Below are 15,536 nucleotides of genomic sequence, written 5' to 3'. Positions count from 1 at the left end.
AAGCTTGTGGAATCGGCTGTGGGAAGAAGGACGCCAGGTTTCTTGGGCAGCTACTGTCATGGCGGCGACGGCCCCCAGTGCAGGTGTCTCCGCGCCTGAGGCAGCGGCTTCCACGGAAGCCCCTCTGCAGTACAGCCTTCTTCTGCAGCACCTGGTGGGTGACAAGCGTCAGCCCCGGGTCCTGGAGCCTGGGACCCTGGGCGGGATCCCGAGTCCCGCCAAGAGTGAGGAGCAGAAGATGATCGAGAGGGCGATGGAAAGCTGCGCCTTCAAGGCGGCGCTGGCCTGCGTGGGAGGTGAGGCGAGGTGAGGGGGGCCCTTGGGAGGCCGAGGGCTTGGGCGGCAGCAGGGTGCCCTGCCAAGAAGAACACGCTCCTGAGAGGCAAGGAGTCCGTGGGCCTCGACCTTGACCCACCCCCGCCTGGTTCAGTGAACTTGAGTAGCGCGTCCTTAGACCCGGTAGGCTTCCGTCTCTGGAAATTGGATCAGAGAATCGGCCCTAGGTCGGGACCTGGGGGAGTAAGATGGTTGACCTCATTCATTCGTTCACACATTTCTTTGTTCATTCTCTTTTAATTAATCACTTTTCAACAGATGGTCACTGAGTAGCTATCACGTGCCCGGTGATGGAGAGACAGGGTAAGAGATAAGAGCCTTATCCTCCTGAAGCTAACCTCTTAATATACATAGAAAGAAAAATGTTGAGAAGGAGCCTGGAGGAGGGCCCTGCAGGGTAGGACACAGCACTTGCAAAGGTCTGGCTTGTAGTGGCTCGAGGTTAGAAAAACAGAAAGGCCATTGTGACTAGACAGCAGGGAATGGGGGTGGGGGGGGGGGAAGAAATCTGGACTTTTTTTTTTTTTTTAACCTCTTGAGCATTTGAAAATGTAGGTCTCTCCTCTACGCAAAGAGGCTGACCACATTTGCAGATGAGTTGAAATCTAATTGAGAATGAAAGGCAATTAAGAAGCGAATGTCATGGTTCCCTGGTGGCTCAGAAGATTAAGGATCTGGCGTTGTCACTGCTGTGGTGCAGGTTTGAGCCCTGGCCCAGGAATTTCTGCATGCCACGGGTGCAGCCAAAAAAGAAGAGAGAAGCAGAGAGAGACACGATTGTAGCGAGAGTGCAAATATGATGTACGGTAGGAAGAAAAAAGATCTTTTTTGGTTGGGGAAGGCCTTGGAGGAGGTGAGACTGGAGATGTGTCTTGAAGGATGAGAGTGTGGGTAGACAAGGAGGCGGAGAGATGTCATTTCATGCTGGGGGTGAAAGGAGTTCTTTGTGGCACAGCAGGAACCCAGCTGTTGTCATTGCTGCAGCTCAGGTGGCTGCTCTGGTGCAGGTTGGATCCCTGTCCCAGGAACTTCCGCATGCTGTAGATGCAGCCCCCCCCCCAAAAAAAAACAAAACAAAAACGGGGGTTGAGTGGGGGATTTGGGCTTTTTGCCTGTAGTTTTAAGGGCAGCAATAGATGATTTTTTTAGAGGGTAGCAGTGGTAGTGAGCATGATGACTGAGGGTGGAGTGTGGCAAGGGAACGTCTGTAGATAGGGAGACCCGAGAGGGAATTTGCTAGACTGAAGCTCCCTGAGCCATGGACTGGGTGTTTTTTCATCAATACCTGACCCTGATAAATCTTACATAGCTGTTAAAATGATGAATGAGTCTTTGTAGTGCCCCAAGGTGGAAGCCATAAAGTCCCGATGTGACTCGGCAGTAACGAACCCGATTGGTATCCATGAGGACATGGGTTCGATCCCTGGCCTTGCTCAGTGGGTTAAGGGCCCGGCGTTGCCATGAGCCGTGGTGTAGGTCACAGACGCGGTTCAGATCTGGTGTTGCTGTGACTGTGGTGTAGGCCAGTGGCTGTAGCTCTGATTCCACCCCTAGCCTGGGAACTTCCATCTGCTGTGGGTGCAGCCCCCAAAAGCAAAAATAAATAAATAAATGAAAAGAAAAAATGCCCTTGCATTTTGGGGCAGGAGTGACTAGGAAGAAGGAGCCATAAACAAGAACTTCTGGAGGGGCGGCGCCCGAGATTTCCTTGAGCATCTACAGACGTCGAGGTGGTGAGAGGGCATCCACATGGAGATGTCCAGCAGGCTCCGGAAGGTCAGCTGTGCACAGAGGCGTAGGGGTAGCCATTCGCTTTGTGACTTGAGGAAGGTTAACTTCCTGGAGCCTCAGCTTCTTCGGCTGCAGAAAGGAGAGGATAATAAGATCTACCTCACTGGATTGTTGTCAAGAATAAATACGACTGGCTGTAAAGTGTCAGGGTGACTGGCACGTGGTGTTTGCCAAATGGCTATTACGAATGCACTGTTGTCAAGGGGCGATTTGCAAAGTTTTTACCTGAACTTGAGGGTGGGTAGTTTGCATGAAAAGTGTGGAAAGAGAAAGAGGGAAAGACAGACTGAATCTTGAGGAATGTTAGCAAATGAAAGGAGGAGGAGGAAATCCAGGAAGAGCAGACGAGAAGCTGTCAACAAGATCTGGATTTTGTGATGTGGAAACCAGGCAAGGGGAGAGTTTTTGAGGTGGGGGTAGGGGGTGGGATGGTCCTTTCGCTGGCAGCCACCCGAAAGGTGCTATTTGAGCGTGACCCTGCTGCAGTAATCCAGAAACCATGCCAAAGAAATCTTCGTCTCTGTGTGTGTTTGTAGGATTTGTCTTGGGAGGTGCATTTGGGGTGTTCACTGCCGGCATCGATACCAATGTGGGCTTTGACCCGAAGGATCCTTACCGAACGCCGACGGCAAAAGAAGTTCTTAAAGACATGGGGCAGAGAGGAATGTCCTATGCCAAAAACTTCGCCATCGTGGGCGCCATGTTTTCTTGCACTGAGTGTTTGGTCGAATCTGTAAGTGTCCCTGCCTTCCGAGAGAGCCTTGCCTGTTTCCGTCTGACAGCTTCGCAAGAGAAAGGCTCTTGCTGTTACTAGAAAGCAGCTCGGAAATGTCTCGTATTTGCTAGATTCAATTTCCATTAGTCTCTCATGTAAATGTTTTTTGTGTTTATCATTTGGGCTTGGTTTACTGTTGTTTTTGTAGGGTAGAAGTTGGTTAATGATTTTATTTTTATTTTTTTAAATGTTAATTTTTTTTATTATAGTTGATTTACAAAGTTTGGCTAATGATTTTGAACACAGGACTTAACTGGGGAACCTGAGAAGAGATTTTGGTTACCTCTCAAATGGTGCACTTGGTTTCAGTGCCCTGGTTCCACCTGCAAGAAGCATTTATGAACACATTCAAATTTTTGAAAACTATACTTTTGAAAAAGAGGAGGTTTCCTTTGGGGAGGGACTAAATTAGCTACCCAGAAACCCTGCCTCTTTTCCCTTAATCGTCTTGTCTGGCTTGTTTCTTTGGCTCTGAACGGCTCTTCTCCACCCACAGTACCGGGGAAAATCAGACTGGAAGAACAGTGTCATTAGTGGCTGCATCACTGGAGGAGCCATTGGTTTCAGAGGTTAGTAAACAGTCGTCGCATGGTTTGCTTTGTGGCCCTGGACAACATGCTGAAGCTGACATTTGCAGATATGTAAGCGTTCCAAGGACAGCCTAAGGCACATGTGGACACTCAGTAGTCTTCTCTTCTGACAGTAAATCACATTTGCTTCTGTGTTAATTCAGTTTTGGAAACTTCTGGTATCTAGATCAGGGTTTCTGCTCCTTGGTGTCGTTGACATTTTGGACCAGATCAGTCTTTGCCGGGGCTGGAGAGCAGGGAGCTGTCCTAGGCATTGTAGGATGTACAGCAGCATCCCCGGCCTCTCCGCCCTGGATGCTAGTGGCAGCCCTTCGTTGTGGCAAATGAAAGTGTTTCCAGGCAGAGGCAGATGTCCCTTGGGTGACAGAGTCACCCCAAGGTGAGAGCCACAGATAGATCTCTCTTAGAAAAAAGAACTGCCCCATACTGAAAATATGGGAAGGACTTCCTCACAGTAAGTCACCTCTGGCGTGTGTTGCTGGGCGGGGTGGTACAGAAGCGTGGCCCCGTTCAGCCCTGGGAAGCCCGTTTGTCCGAGAGCAGCCTCTGCTGAACCTGTGGCTCCATGCGTTTCAAGCGGACGTTTTCCATAACACACTGTGACTGTCACTTGAACTGTATGATTAAATGTGTTTGTGCGTTTAGGGTTCTTAGATTTCTACCCCTCGAAAGCCAACTGTAGATCTAGAAATGTTGGCTCGTCAGCCGTAAACAAGCAGAGGGTTCCCTGCCACTTCTCCCTGTTGTGAGGAGCGTGGCGCTGGGCGTCAGGGCCTTAGCGCTCCTGGCTGTCCGTTGCTGGGCCTGCCCTGACCCGAAGCTAAAGGCCTGTTTTCTCATTTTCTGAGAGGCAGGATGATTTGCTATCATTAAAACCTGCTTTTCCTCCTCAAACAGCTATTAGTGATTTATGGAGTGACTGCTCCTTTGGTCTTCCCATCGCTCAGCTTTGTCAGGGCCTTTGAGAAGCTCTCCTCTCTCTAAGGTTGCTTTGATCACCTTCCCAGGAATTTATTCCATAAACAAATCAGGGTAACAGGCCATATGCTTCCACTTGATTCAAGGGCTGGTTCTCTTAACCAGTTTCCTGCCTGTGAAGGGCTATTTTCACGAGATTGGAAATAGCATTCTTTGGAATGAGAAAAGTTAAAGGAACGTGCACTTAGATAAAAGCACACCGGATCAGACTGTGTGCACAGCATCTTACAGCTCTCTGCCAGGTTGCATGACTTAGAACACGTACGCCAGTTTCTTTGCATCTGTGGACATGCAGACTTTTCCCGAATGCAGCCTGACCCCAGCATCTGTCACCACAGGTAATGTCATTTCTGTTTGCTTTACAGCTGGCTTAAAGGCTGGGGTCATTGGTTGTGGAGGTTTTGCTGCTTTCTCGGCTGCAATTGATTATTACCTACGGTGAGAGCATTTGCCTGCGGGGAAGGACGATGCCAGCCCAGGATCAGAGCTGTTCTGAGGAGGGCACTTTCTGCCCCACTCTGGGACCCTTGCTTCAGAGACTGAAGACACTCTTTTCCCTCGTTGAGTTGGTGTCGTGACAGAGCTGCCTGGCTGCGATCTGCCACCAGCCTGAGCAGCCAGCTCTCTGCTCCTGGACTCCAGCCAGGCTGGGGGAGGGGGTGCCATGCCAGCTTCTTTCCCGCAGATCAGGAGTCAGCGTGCCAACTGGTAGGGATTGAGTCCCACAGAGGTCCAGCCCTGACCATGCCTGGCCCTCTGGTGCTGTGGGAACGGAGGGGACAGTGTGTACCTGCGAGGCTCTTCTACCTTGGAACTTCCTGCCATCGTCCGTCTGCCACAGCAGGGCAGGGCAGAGCAAATGTATGCCACCTGACCAATTATGTCCTTTTGTTTAGTGTTCCGCTGTCCTTGTTTTAAAATATATCTATTTATATTTATATTACAGTTTAAAAGGTTGGTTTGTTTTTACTTTCAAATTCCACAGTTCCCCAAAGTGGTACCAGGTGGCCCTAAGATTAAGCATCCAAAGGGAAAGTGTGGGGACCCCTGAGAAGTCCGGGAAGGTTCGTCTCGGGGTCTGCAGCGGCGTGGCGTCCTCCCTGAGATGGTTACACTGGTTGGGGCGTCCCCGGAGAAGCCCAGCCCAGCCCAGCCGTGCGTGACCCCTGCCGGCCCTTTCTAAACGCCCTCCTGTGCGCTGGCCGAGAGGCGTGCCTGTGGCCTCAACCGCAGAGCCTGTTACGCTCTGACCTGGACCAGGCCCGGCCCAGCTACTGGCTACGAACAGACCATGATGCGGGGCTGTTCGCCTGTGCCCTTTATCTCTGGCGGCAACGGCTTATTTCTTTCTTTTTCCCTTAAACATACTAGTGTCTTTGATTTGACCTGTGGCCTTTTTCAGACAGTAGCAGCTCAGCCTAATGGTGTGCCGTACGCCAAAAATAGCCTCTTACAATTGGGATCTGCCACGGGTGCTGCTTGACTCTGGTGCTTCGGTGGTGGGATGAAGGCGAACTCAGATTTTGTTCTTGGGGACAGGCGGGTAGCTTGCTTGGGGCACGTAATTCTAGCCGCCTTTAGTGGGTGGCAACATGTCCTTTTTCTACTGGATAGTCATTCCTTTGCCTTTTTTTGGGTTTCTTCCCCCTTGTCTTCCAGCTTACCCACCATAACCAGAATTCAGACTCAGCTGAACCATCCTGAGTGTGAGAGTGTGTGTGTGTGTATGTGTGTGTGTGCGGGGTGGGGGGGGGTGATGATGTCAAACCTAGCTGGTCACACCTTCCTCCGGCCGTGTCTGTTTCCTGTGGGATGGATGTGCGCGCAGGGCTCGTGCCCTCCTCTGGGGAATGTAGTGCCTGTCCCGGTCTCAGTCGTGAGGCGCCACTGCCGCCAGGCTGGCTGGAGTACCCTCAGAGGTCTGAGCACAACTTCCTATTACTGCCCCTCAACAAATACAAATCCCCCATAAGCACTTAGAGCCAGAGCAGACGCTCCTACCTGGCACCTGCCGGCACACTGCTGGGATGCCCGGCATCTTCCATCCTCCAGTCTAGTGCGTGGGGTCAGATGTGCTGAACGACCAGGTACAAGAAATGTTTGCCTCCCGACTGCCTCGGCAAGATGAGCCCTGGCTGTCCGTGGCCACGAGTTCAATAAGCCAAGCACTGTCCACACTGACTCTTCAGTCAGGAGAGGAGATGGATAGTTTCCTGTTTTCGGTGGCTCCGGAGTCCGTATGAGTTCATAAACCAAACACCAGTTTTCGGAGACATCTGTTCCTGATCTCCAGAACAAACACAGGGGCCAATGGCTGAGGCTGGCGGGCGCCTACACAGCCCCCCTAGTGCTCTCACAGGGGGCTGGGCCTGCGAGGGCTCCGGCCTCCAGTGAGCAGATTAGGCCCAAAGACCTGCCGCTTCTGAGGAAAATGGAGCGGAGAGTTTAGCTAAAATAAGGCTCCACTTGGAAGGACAACTTCCTGCCGTGTCCCTCAGGCATACGCATGGCCCGGTCCCTGCCGGGGCGTTTGTACTTGCCCAAGGGGCAGTTAGCTAACCAGGTAAATAGATTCTTGGAAACTCACATCTGGATGCAGCTGGAAGAGTTAAATGTTTAGCTTGGTGGTCTTCCCCGGACTCCTGAGAATACGAACATCCACACCACGGGGCTGAGTTCTGTGCAAATGTTGGCGCTTTGCATTTTTTTTTTTATTAACGTTTTCCTTTCATGTGGTTTACATCAATTTATAATAATCTACATAAGTTGAAACAGAACATAGACCAAAGAAAAATATATCCTTACCAACTTATTAAAGTCAAATATTAACGAAGGGTCCCCTCCTACCTGTATCAGCAAACACCGGCAGCGCACGGCCACTGCCGGCAGGACAGGCATACGGGACTCCTGCAGCCTGTCTGCTGGGCGCCTGTTGGCATAGCTGCCCTGCTGGGGACCACGGCTGGGGGTTCTGGGCTGCATAGTCCCTGTCGTCTCCCAGGAGAACCCATGGGCTGTTTTCCTTGGTACAGCTTAGTCCAGGTCTGGTCTCACCCTCCCCACTCCGGGGGTGGAATTGGTAACTATTCTGGGCCTTTCGCGTTTCCCAGCCGGTTCTCCTAACTGCCTCAGCAAGGCTGGGGGCTGCAGTAGCAACCTGATGCTGAGAAGCAAACGTCCCTTGTTTGGGGAGGTGGGAGGTACCCATTTGGGGCTGAAAGTAGCTCTGGCTGGGCCTCCATTCAATGTTCGTTCCAGTCAGTGGCTCTGGCAGCAAGAGCCTTCCATGTCACACACCAGCTCCCGAGGGCCAAGCAGGCTCCAGGGACAGTCAGACACTGGGGATCTTTAGACGCAAGTGGCATTCCTTCTCCACCTGTCTCGGGGAGCAGGGCTCCTTGCTCAGCTGCTAACAGGCAGCTGGGCGGCCAGTCTTTCCCTCCTCTAAGGCATATCTTTCCTCTGATACGCACAAAATGTGTACCGTTCTGCCCACGATTGGGCAACAGGCGTAAACAAGGTGAGAAAGGGCCCTTCCTCTCACTGAGCAAGTGCTACAGCTTTAAGGCCCCACACCGTCCTCTATGACGGCCCTGAGCTCAGGCCAGGGGAGCTGTTCTCGCCACTCGTGAGGGCCGAGAATCTAGTCTCTGCCACACAGGAGAGCCAGGGAGCTGTGTGCCCTCCCAGGCCAGCTGCCATAGGCTGGCAGCCTCTGCTCTGGTGCGAAAAACTGCCCTTTGGGGTGCTTCTCATTCCTTCCCAGGAGGGCCTCAAGGTTGGGAGTGGAACCTGCTGGTCCCAACTCTGCAGTAGAGCGTCAACAACGAGGGTCCCCTGCAAAACCCAGTCCCAAGAGAGGCAGGTGCCAGGGACTCCTGCTTCTTCCCCACCTTGTGGCGTTGCCCAGAGCTCGCCTGAAAGGCTGCATCCAGAAGCCGGGGGTCGGGGGGCAGCACCATGACGGCTGGCTACTGCTGGACCACGCCCGCCTTTCCCAGGCCCTGGAGCACCCGTGGCCGTGGGGCTGCCCATGGCAGTGCTTGGCTGTGGAGAAAGTGTGTAAAATCTAAGGCAAAGGTACCACGAGGTCTGTGAGACGCGGGGAAGGCTGAGCCCTCCTGTGGAGCCTGCCCGTTTCTGGACACCTGCCTCAGCCATAGTAGGTGCGCCCCCGGAAGCGGGGCTCCACTTAAAAAGCCACTGCAACGCCTCGCTGCCCGGAGCCTCGTGCCCCCGAGTTCCCTGCTGCTCCTCTGAATGCCCACCCGGATGGGTCCCGCCCCGCCCACCTCCCTGCGTTCCTTCCTGACCCTCTGGCTGCCCTGATAGCAGGTCACCTGTAAGTCTACACTCAAAGGAAACAGAACACCAGGGAAAAGGGAACTGAAAAGCAGAAGCGACACTCAAAGATGCCGCACCGGAGACAACAGGTAAACCCCAGAAACGGAGATTCTCAAGTGGAAAAATCCCAGAAATCTGCTCTCCAGCCTGTGCTAAGCTGAGGATTAGTGTGAGTCCGTCTCCTTGTCCAACATTTGCACAGGCAGCAAGGCAAGCGGGCGCATCCGCGGGCGGAGGGCACAGAGTGCGCCAGGGGCGGCAAGTGGCAGCATCTGACAGCCACCACTGCCACCGCCGTCCAGGGCTGCCTCCGACTTTTGAGGCGATGGATCAAAAACCAAGGCTGCACATGCAGGCGGGCAGGCGGGGAGGGAGGAGAGGGGGGAGGAAGACGGGAGGCTGCCAGGAGACGGCGATCTGGGAGCAGGGCCAAGAGAGGAGAAGCTGGCAGCGCTTACAGAGCGAAATAAAAGCCCTTGGACTGGACTCAGGAGGCAAGAAAGTGTTGGGGAAATGAAAGAACAAAGCAGGCCGTCTGTGTGCCCACACCAGGTCGGTCACTACCTCTTCCGCATGACAGACAGACGTGAAACAATTCCCGAACGGCACGGAGCATTAGACACAACTAGGGGGACAGAGGGCGGAGCCCGGGGTGCGGGTCAGCTGGCTTTGTACAAGGTGGCACAAAAGACGCACGTCTTCCAGTTCTTGGAAATCTGTGTCCCTTGGAGTCTGGCGCGCTGGGTTTGGGAGCTCTCTGTTGTAGTCCCTAGAGTCTGAGTTGGGGCCCCGGCTGGAGGGGCCGGCTCCGGCCGCCCCCACAGCCACGCCCGCCTCGGGCTACACGTCGGTGGAGAAGTACAGTGTGTTCCGCTTCAGTTCTGCGAAGGAAATGGGGGGGTGCTGCAGGTAGTAGAGGAGGACCTGGACCTGTGGGGAGACAGGGGAGACTGAGGCGGGGGTCCTCGCCCCGGAAGCCCTCCTCCCATCTGCACAGAAGAAATGGCCTCAGGTAGGGCTCCAGGCGGCTCCGGCCTCTGCCCCTTCCCCACTCGCAGCAGTAGAGGGCGCTGCGGGCCAGAGCCTGGGGTCACCTCCCCAACCTCAGTCCTGAGCTTCCAGAGGTTGACCTTGGCTTGGCAGCCCTGCCTCAGACGGGACCTTGCCCTGGCCTTGCAGGGCTCCCCGGGAAGCTTCTGCGCACAAGGACAAGGCCCCAGGTGGCCCCGGGTTTCCCCGAGACCCTGGGGCTTGCTCGCTGAGGCCCAGGTGCTCCCAGGATTGCAGCCAGTACCTGGGACGGCACCCCCTGGGCCCCTGGTCTAGGCTCATACTTTCCAGGTTGGGCTGGGAGGGGTGGGACGTCCTACAGACCAGCAACCCAGCTGCTCACGAGGGGCGGGTATAGGACTCCCCCCAGCCACCGTTCTCCCTCCACCAGCCACGACCTGGACGTGGCGAGGTACCTGTGCCATGACATCGTGGGACCAGATGTCGGCAGCTGACGTGAGGTGTGCTTTGCTCTCCACTTCCGAAGGTCTCAGTAACGTGGGGCCAAACACAGTAGCCAGGTTGTGAAGGGACATCTTATTGACAGGCTCCTTCTCAGCAACCCTGAAAGGGGCGGGGCAGGGGGAGAAAAAAGAAGTCACATCTGGCAGCCCCGAGACCCTGAGCGCTCACAGCTCCTGCAAGGCTTCCCGCAGGTGGTCACTGGCCCCCCTCTCCTAAGGGGAGGGTGGGAGGGAGGGGACTAAGCCAAGGGACCAAGTTCCCAGCTATGTTCCAGTACATTCCAGTAACAGATTCTCAGCTCCCGGACCACCCCCTGAACTGATGGTAAACAGTCAGAGCCAGACGGACCCAATCCAACTCCCTTGCCTGGTCCAAGAACTTTCCCTATGATAATGGATGCTCATCACACGCCTTTGGGGGGCAAGTAGTATCATCTCCACTGTACAGATGAAGAAACCAAAGTCCAGAGAGGTTAAGTGCCTTGCCCAAGGATACACAGCTAGCAAGTGGCAGAGCTGGGATCTGAACCCAGGCAGGGTCAGAGGGGGCAGGGCCAAAAGCAGGGGCAGGAGCCGCAGTTGCTAACTAGGTCTCAGGCTCGCCTGCTATGTAGTGGCAGGAACAACCCTCCTCCCAGACGAAGTCCAGGGGCTGTTCTCCCAAGCTTTTCCAGAAGGGTCTTCCTCATGGGACCCCGGAGCTGCCTCCCTTTGGATCTTCCTCTACTTTTCTTGCATAACAGGCCAGATGCTCTGTAGATTATTTCTCCTGAGTGACAGCAGGGGCTGCCATCTGTGACTGGTGTCCAGGCAGGCTCAGTACCATCCAACACATCGGAGAGGCCCCGGGCCTCCCCAGTCCTAGGCATGTTTCTGGGGTCAGATCTAGCTGCCCCGAGCAGCGCCTCTCAGCCCACTCCCACTAGACTGTCACCCCACCCTGCAGGCAGGCAGGAGCCGTGGATGCGCCTGCCGATTGCTTTGGAAACGGGCAGATACTGCCATGCCAGGAGGCAGCTGTGCAGCTGGCCCAGCCCCGCAGTGTGCGCGTGCACACGCGCGCGCACACACACACACACACACACACACACACACACACAGAGCAGCCAGGGGCCAGATGTGGGAACAGACTGTGCCCGGTTCCCAGGGTGGAAAACCTAATGAATTTTCCCTTCCCACTCCTCCTCTGTGTGTCCTCCCCACAGTGCTCGCCAAACTATTTGGGAATTGGTTGGGACTTCAGCCCCGGCCAAACCAAAGGAAAATGTCTCATAATGGGAAAAACAAGACAGCAGCCCAGGCGTTCTCAGGTCTCCGCAGGCCCCCCATAGCCCGGCCTGGCGGAGCCGCCACTGGGAGCCTGGGCCGGAGGGCCCATGGCCCCTCCCCAGGGGCTCTGCGGTCCTGGGTGGCAAGTGGATTTAAGGGCTGCCCGGGGACTTTTCCTCCCACTCACACCTAGGACCAGTCTGAGGGCCAAAAGTGAGCGACAAGGTCACGGTCAGGGCTAGCTTCAGTTCCGAACTTGGCTGCAGGCGCCAACTTTAGGAGCTCTCGGTCAGATCTGACTACGGAAGGCGCAGAGGAGGAGGAGGGAAGGGCTGTGGCTGGGATTTGGGAGAGGTGGATGCTGAGGACAGAGCTGCTGCTAACCCCAGTCCCTGCCAGGCTGGGGACTCTGATTCCCCATCTGTCCAATGACGTGTGGGTCAAGAGCAGCCGGCTTCACAGTGATTGTGACCCATGTAACACACACACATGATCTCCTGGTACACGCAGTGGACATAACCAAACAGAACAAGCCACACGCTTGCTGCTCGCAGTGCCCCCGAGACTGTCTCTTCTACCCCATTCAAAAAACGCTAGTGGCCTGAGTGGCCCGCCTACAGCCCTTGGCTCTGGCCTGCCTTTCTAAGCATTCTATGGCCAATATTTGAGGTTGCCATGAGGACCCAAATATTTTGCAAAACAGAAGACTCTGAACGCAAAAATCTGAACAGCACACTCCCGCCCTGGCCGTGGTGGCCCAGCAGAGACCGGCACCCACGAGGAGGCACCGAGGACGTGGCTTCCCCGCCGCGATGTGTCCTCCCCAGCTGGAGCCTGCCCTGGCTCCTGCCCCCTCCCCGGGACGTAGGACCTGCGGTTACCTTTTCAAGTGTTCCAGCAGGAAGAGGAAGGTGATAAGGTTGGGGTCGGGCAGGGAGCGGAGCAGGTGCATCATGCAGTTTTCCTTGGCAGCAGGGTCTGACAGGGCTGCGGGGAGAGAGGGGGCTGGGGCAGGGCTCGGCTCCCAGGCGCAGAGGCCCTGCCAGCACCCTGTGGTCGGGAGGCTGCGGGACCCGGGGGGAAAGCCCAGGCTGAGGGTCAGGGGAGCAGACCCTGAAGGAAGAGCCTGGTATTTTCCCAAGGTGGGCTACACACAGGTTCCTCCAGGATGCACCACCCCCCAGCCGTGACTCAGCCAGGAGGCGGCAGCGGCGGCGACCTGACACACTTCCCTGGCTGCAGAGGCCTTTGGGGCCAGAGCCAATCCCCAGCCCTGGGCTGTGAGGCCAAGTTGAAGACAACGATGCCATTTGGTGTGACTGTTCTCTCTTTCTCAAGCACCTCCGATGCTGGAGCCTGGCAGTGAGTGCCCTTCTGTGGGCTCCTCATTGCCCTGATCTGCCCTAGGAGAAGACGCCAGGCCTGGATTTGGCCCAGGTGGGTGGAGGCCAGAGCCCTGTGGGCCTGGGCCTTTGGCTTCCTTCTCACCCTGGGCAGAGGCGAGAAGGCGCGCCTGGAAGGCTCAGTACCAGCCACGTGAGGGGCGCTCCAGCTCACCCCTCCTTGGCCTTGGCACCAGCCCCTGACCGTGCCCCTCAGGGCAGATTCTCCTGGGTTTCTAAGCAGGGAGGTCAGTGGCCAAGGAAGAGGCACAGAGGGCGGCCTACGGGGACAGAGGGGAGAGGGTCCAGCCCTCCAGGCCACTCAGCCACGCGGCCCCTCCTCGCGCTCTTTCCTTTGCTGGTGGGGGCCCGGCCCAGCCCAGCCCTCAGGGCTGCCGCAGGCTCACCGATGCCCTCCATGAAGGCGGGGTAGAGGCGGTCTGTGAGGAGGGGCTCCGGCAGCTCCCGGAAGTAGAGCTTGAGGGTGCCGGCGATGGCGTTGATGTCCATGTCGCTCAGCATTAGCAGGATGTCCTTGTTATCTGCAGGGGAGGTGGGGGTCAGGGGCTGTGCCGGCCGCAGCACCTCCCTCCCCCGGCAGCCCTCAGCTGGCGGGTGGCCCTGTCCCATCCCCCTGTCCAGCCTGCCCAGGGCACCCCCGCTCTGTCTCTGCTCTGGCAGTGCCCACAGGGGGTCCGGGGGCAGGGGGAGGGGTGCCGAGCTCATCATCCAGAGTCCTGGAGCCACGTGCACCCATGTCCCATGCCCTCCTTCCAACTGGAACCTCCCCACCGCTGTGCCCCTCTCTGGAAGGCACTGCACATTTTTATACCTAAGATCACCTTCCATCAAAGCCTCAGCTTCCAGGTGACACAGAGGAGTTTCATGCCAGCACGTGCCCGGCTCCCCACCCCAGGCTCCCCGAACTTGGCTGCTTGGTGGCTGCCCGGGCATGCCCAGCGGGCCCCCTCCCAGCTGCCATGGGATCAGCACTGCCCCCTGGTTCAGGTGTCCTGACTACTGGGTATGCTGTCGCCGCAGCCTGAACAGCAAGGTGGGGGAAGGAACCAGAAGGTTGGGCCCCACCTGACAGTCAAAGGGAGAGGCAGCAATGCCCCTGCCCGGGGGCACGCGGGGCTCTGGGGGTGGCAGCGGGCACCGAGCCAGCCAGCAAGGCTCAGAGCTCTTTAGTGGCCTGGCAGCTCCCCAGGCCCCCGGGGACTGGCAAGAAGACCAGGCAGACAGCTTCTGGAGTGAGCAAGATCGGTGGTGAAATAGGGCCCGAAGTCTGGGAGCCAGGTAACCCAGGGCCATCGACTCGGCCTCGCCGAAGCTCAGTGTCCCTACCTGCTGCAGTGGCTAAGAGACTGGAGGGAGGGGGTTACACGAGAAGGTGCAGCAAGAGCCCTTGTCCCAGGGACTCCCAAGCGGTCCACCCCAAGCCACGCAAGGCTCCTCTACCATCTGCTCGTGCAGCCTCTCCCCAGGGAAGCCTCGTGCTTCTACTGCGCTCTCCTACCTGCCCTACAGGCCCGCTGGAGCCCCCGCTCCCTGCTGCCGCCCGGCTGCGCCTCCCAGACTCACTGGCGTCGAAGACGGCCTTCAGCGCCTGGATGTCTGTGGCCACCCCTGATATCCGGTAGATGCCGACCTCCTCGATGCCCCTCTTCTCCACCTCCTCCACACACTGCCGGACGATGTAGGGCACCTTGGAGCGCTCCCGCCTGGGGGGGAGGGGACGTCAGGGACGGGAGGGGAGAGGGAAGCCCCCCAGCGAGAGCCACAGGTAGCCCTTCCTGCCGGCCTTGGCCTTGGAGGGCGCTGGCCTCTGATCAGGAGATGGGGCAAGGGAAGGGCTGAGAAAGAGGCCATGCCACCGCCCCCAAAGCCTGCCCAAGACCCGTGTGCCAAGGGACAGCAGGGGACAAAGGCGGAAGGACGTTAGGAAATCAATCCAAAGCCTGAAGAAACAGTGTTCCTCAGAGCAGAGGGCTCAGGTTCAAATGCTACGGGGGACCCAGCAGGTCACCCCCAGAGGGGGGGGGCCAGGTCCGGGAGACGAAGGCTGTCAGGTGTTCCACGTACTACAAGGAGCTGAGCACCTGGGATTTTCACCTGCAGCTCCCGATGTTTAAGGGCTGGCTCCTTTATTTCTAAAGCACTGCTGGAGGCAGAGAACACACCTCTGCGGGCTGCTCATGCCCTCCAAACTGGCCTTTGTGACGGCGGACCTGGAGGGTGACTGTCGAGGCGCCTGGAGGGTGGGGTTGGCAGGGAGCCCGGGCGCAGCACCTACTTGGTCACGACACTGATCTTCACGCCGAAGACGCCGGTCTGCTTCTTGGACGGGGTCCTCTTCAGGCTCATGTCTCGGCTGGTGAACTTCATGGAGAATTCCACTTTGATCTGGTGGGGGCGAGGCGGGCACCATCCCCCAGAGCATAAGTGCCTGAGGAGCACCCCTCCAACACAGGGCCCCCCCAGACTGCACACAAGGGCCACCTCTACCCTCCAGGGCTCCCTGAAACACCTGTGGGGGTGGGGAGGGGAAGGGTGC

General features: G+C 56.8%; 2 protein-coding genes across 6 annotated transcripts in view; one reads left to right on the top strand and one right to left on the bottom strand.

Moving 5' to 3' along the window:
• Positions 1–5,423, top strand: TIMM22 (translocase of inner mitochondrial membrane 22). The gene is made up of 4 exons (XM_047757216.1): positions 1–296; positions 2,664–2,860; positions 3,399–3,471; positions 4,836–5,423. Exons 1-4 carry the CDS (start codon positions 59–61, stop codon positions 4,910–4,912), a joined length of 585 nt encoding a protein of 194 aa, XP_047613172.1. The 5' UTR covers positions 1–58; the 3' UTR covers positions 4,913–5,423.
• Positions 5,424–7,142: 1,719 nt separating this feature from the next.
• The window catches only part of ABR (ABR activator of RhoGEF and GTPase), a 183,658-nt gene continuing 175,264 nt past the window's right edge, over positions 7,143–15,536 (bottom strand). For 4 of the 5 annotated variants that reach the window (XM_047757212.1, XM_047757213.1, XM_047757214.1 and 1 more), the window contains 6 exons: positions 15,276–15,385; positions 14,564–14,703; positions 13,387–13,521; positions 12,479–12,584; positions 10,281–10,428; positions 7,143–9,744 (listed from right to left, as the gene is read on the bottom strand). In XM_047757212.1, the coding sequence (XP_047613168.1) occupies positions 9,655–9,744; positions 10,281–10,428; positions 12,479–12,584; positions 13,387–13,521; positions 14,564–14,703; positions 15,276–15,385 (729 nt within the window). In that variant the 3' untranslated portion in view covers positions 7,143–9,654. Of the gene's footprint in view, positions 9,745–10,280; positions 10,429–12,478; positions 12,662–13,386; positions 13,522–14,563; positions 14,704–15,275; positions 15,386–15,536 lie in introns of those variants that run through there. The other variant, XR_007131702.1, reaches the window with a different exon arrangement.

This window comes from Phacochoerus africanus, chromosome 14 (genome assembly GCF_016906955.1).
Source record: "Phacochoerus africanus isolate WHEZ1 chromosome 14, ROS_Pafr_v1, whole genome shotgun sequence".
Lineage (NCBI taxonomy): Eukaryota > Metazoa > Chordata > Mammalia > Artiodactyla > Suidae > Phacochoerus > Phacochoerus africanus.
Note: the sequence above shows the minus strand (reverse complement) of the source record. Positions and strands in the feature narration are given on the sequence as shown.

What these genes read in the sequence shown, in the direction of transcription:
- TIMM22 (XM_047757216.1), top strand. Translation starts at nt 59, where the DNA reads ATGGCGGCGACGGCCCCCAGTGCAGGTGTCTCCGCGCCTGAGGCAGCG. An exon ending in CTGAGTGTTTGGTCGAATCT is followed by an intron (nt 2,861 to 3,398) that starts GTAAGTGTCCCT and finishes CTCCACCCACAG; the next exon opens with TACCGGGGAAAATCAGACTG. An exon ending in AGGAGCCATTGGTTTCAGAG is followed by an intron (nt 3,472 to 4,835) that starts GTTAGTAAACAG and finishes TTTGCTTTACAG; the next exon opens with CTGGCTTAAAGGCTGGGGTC.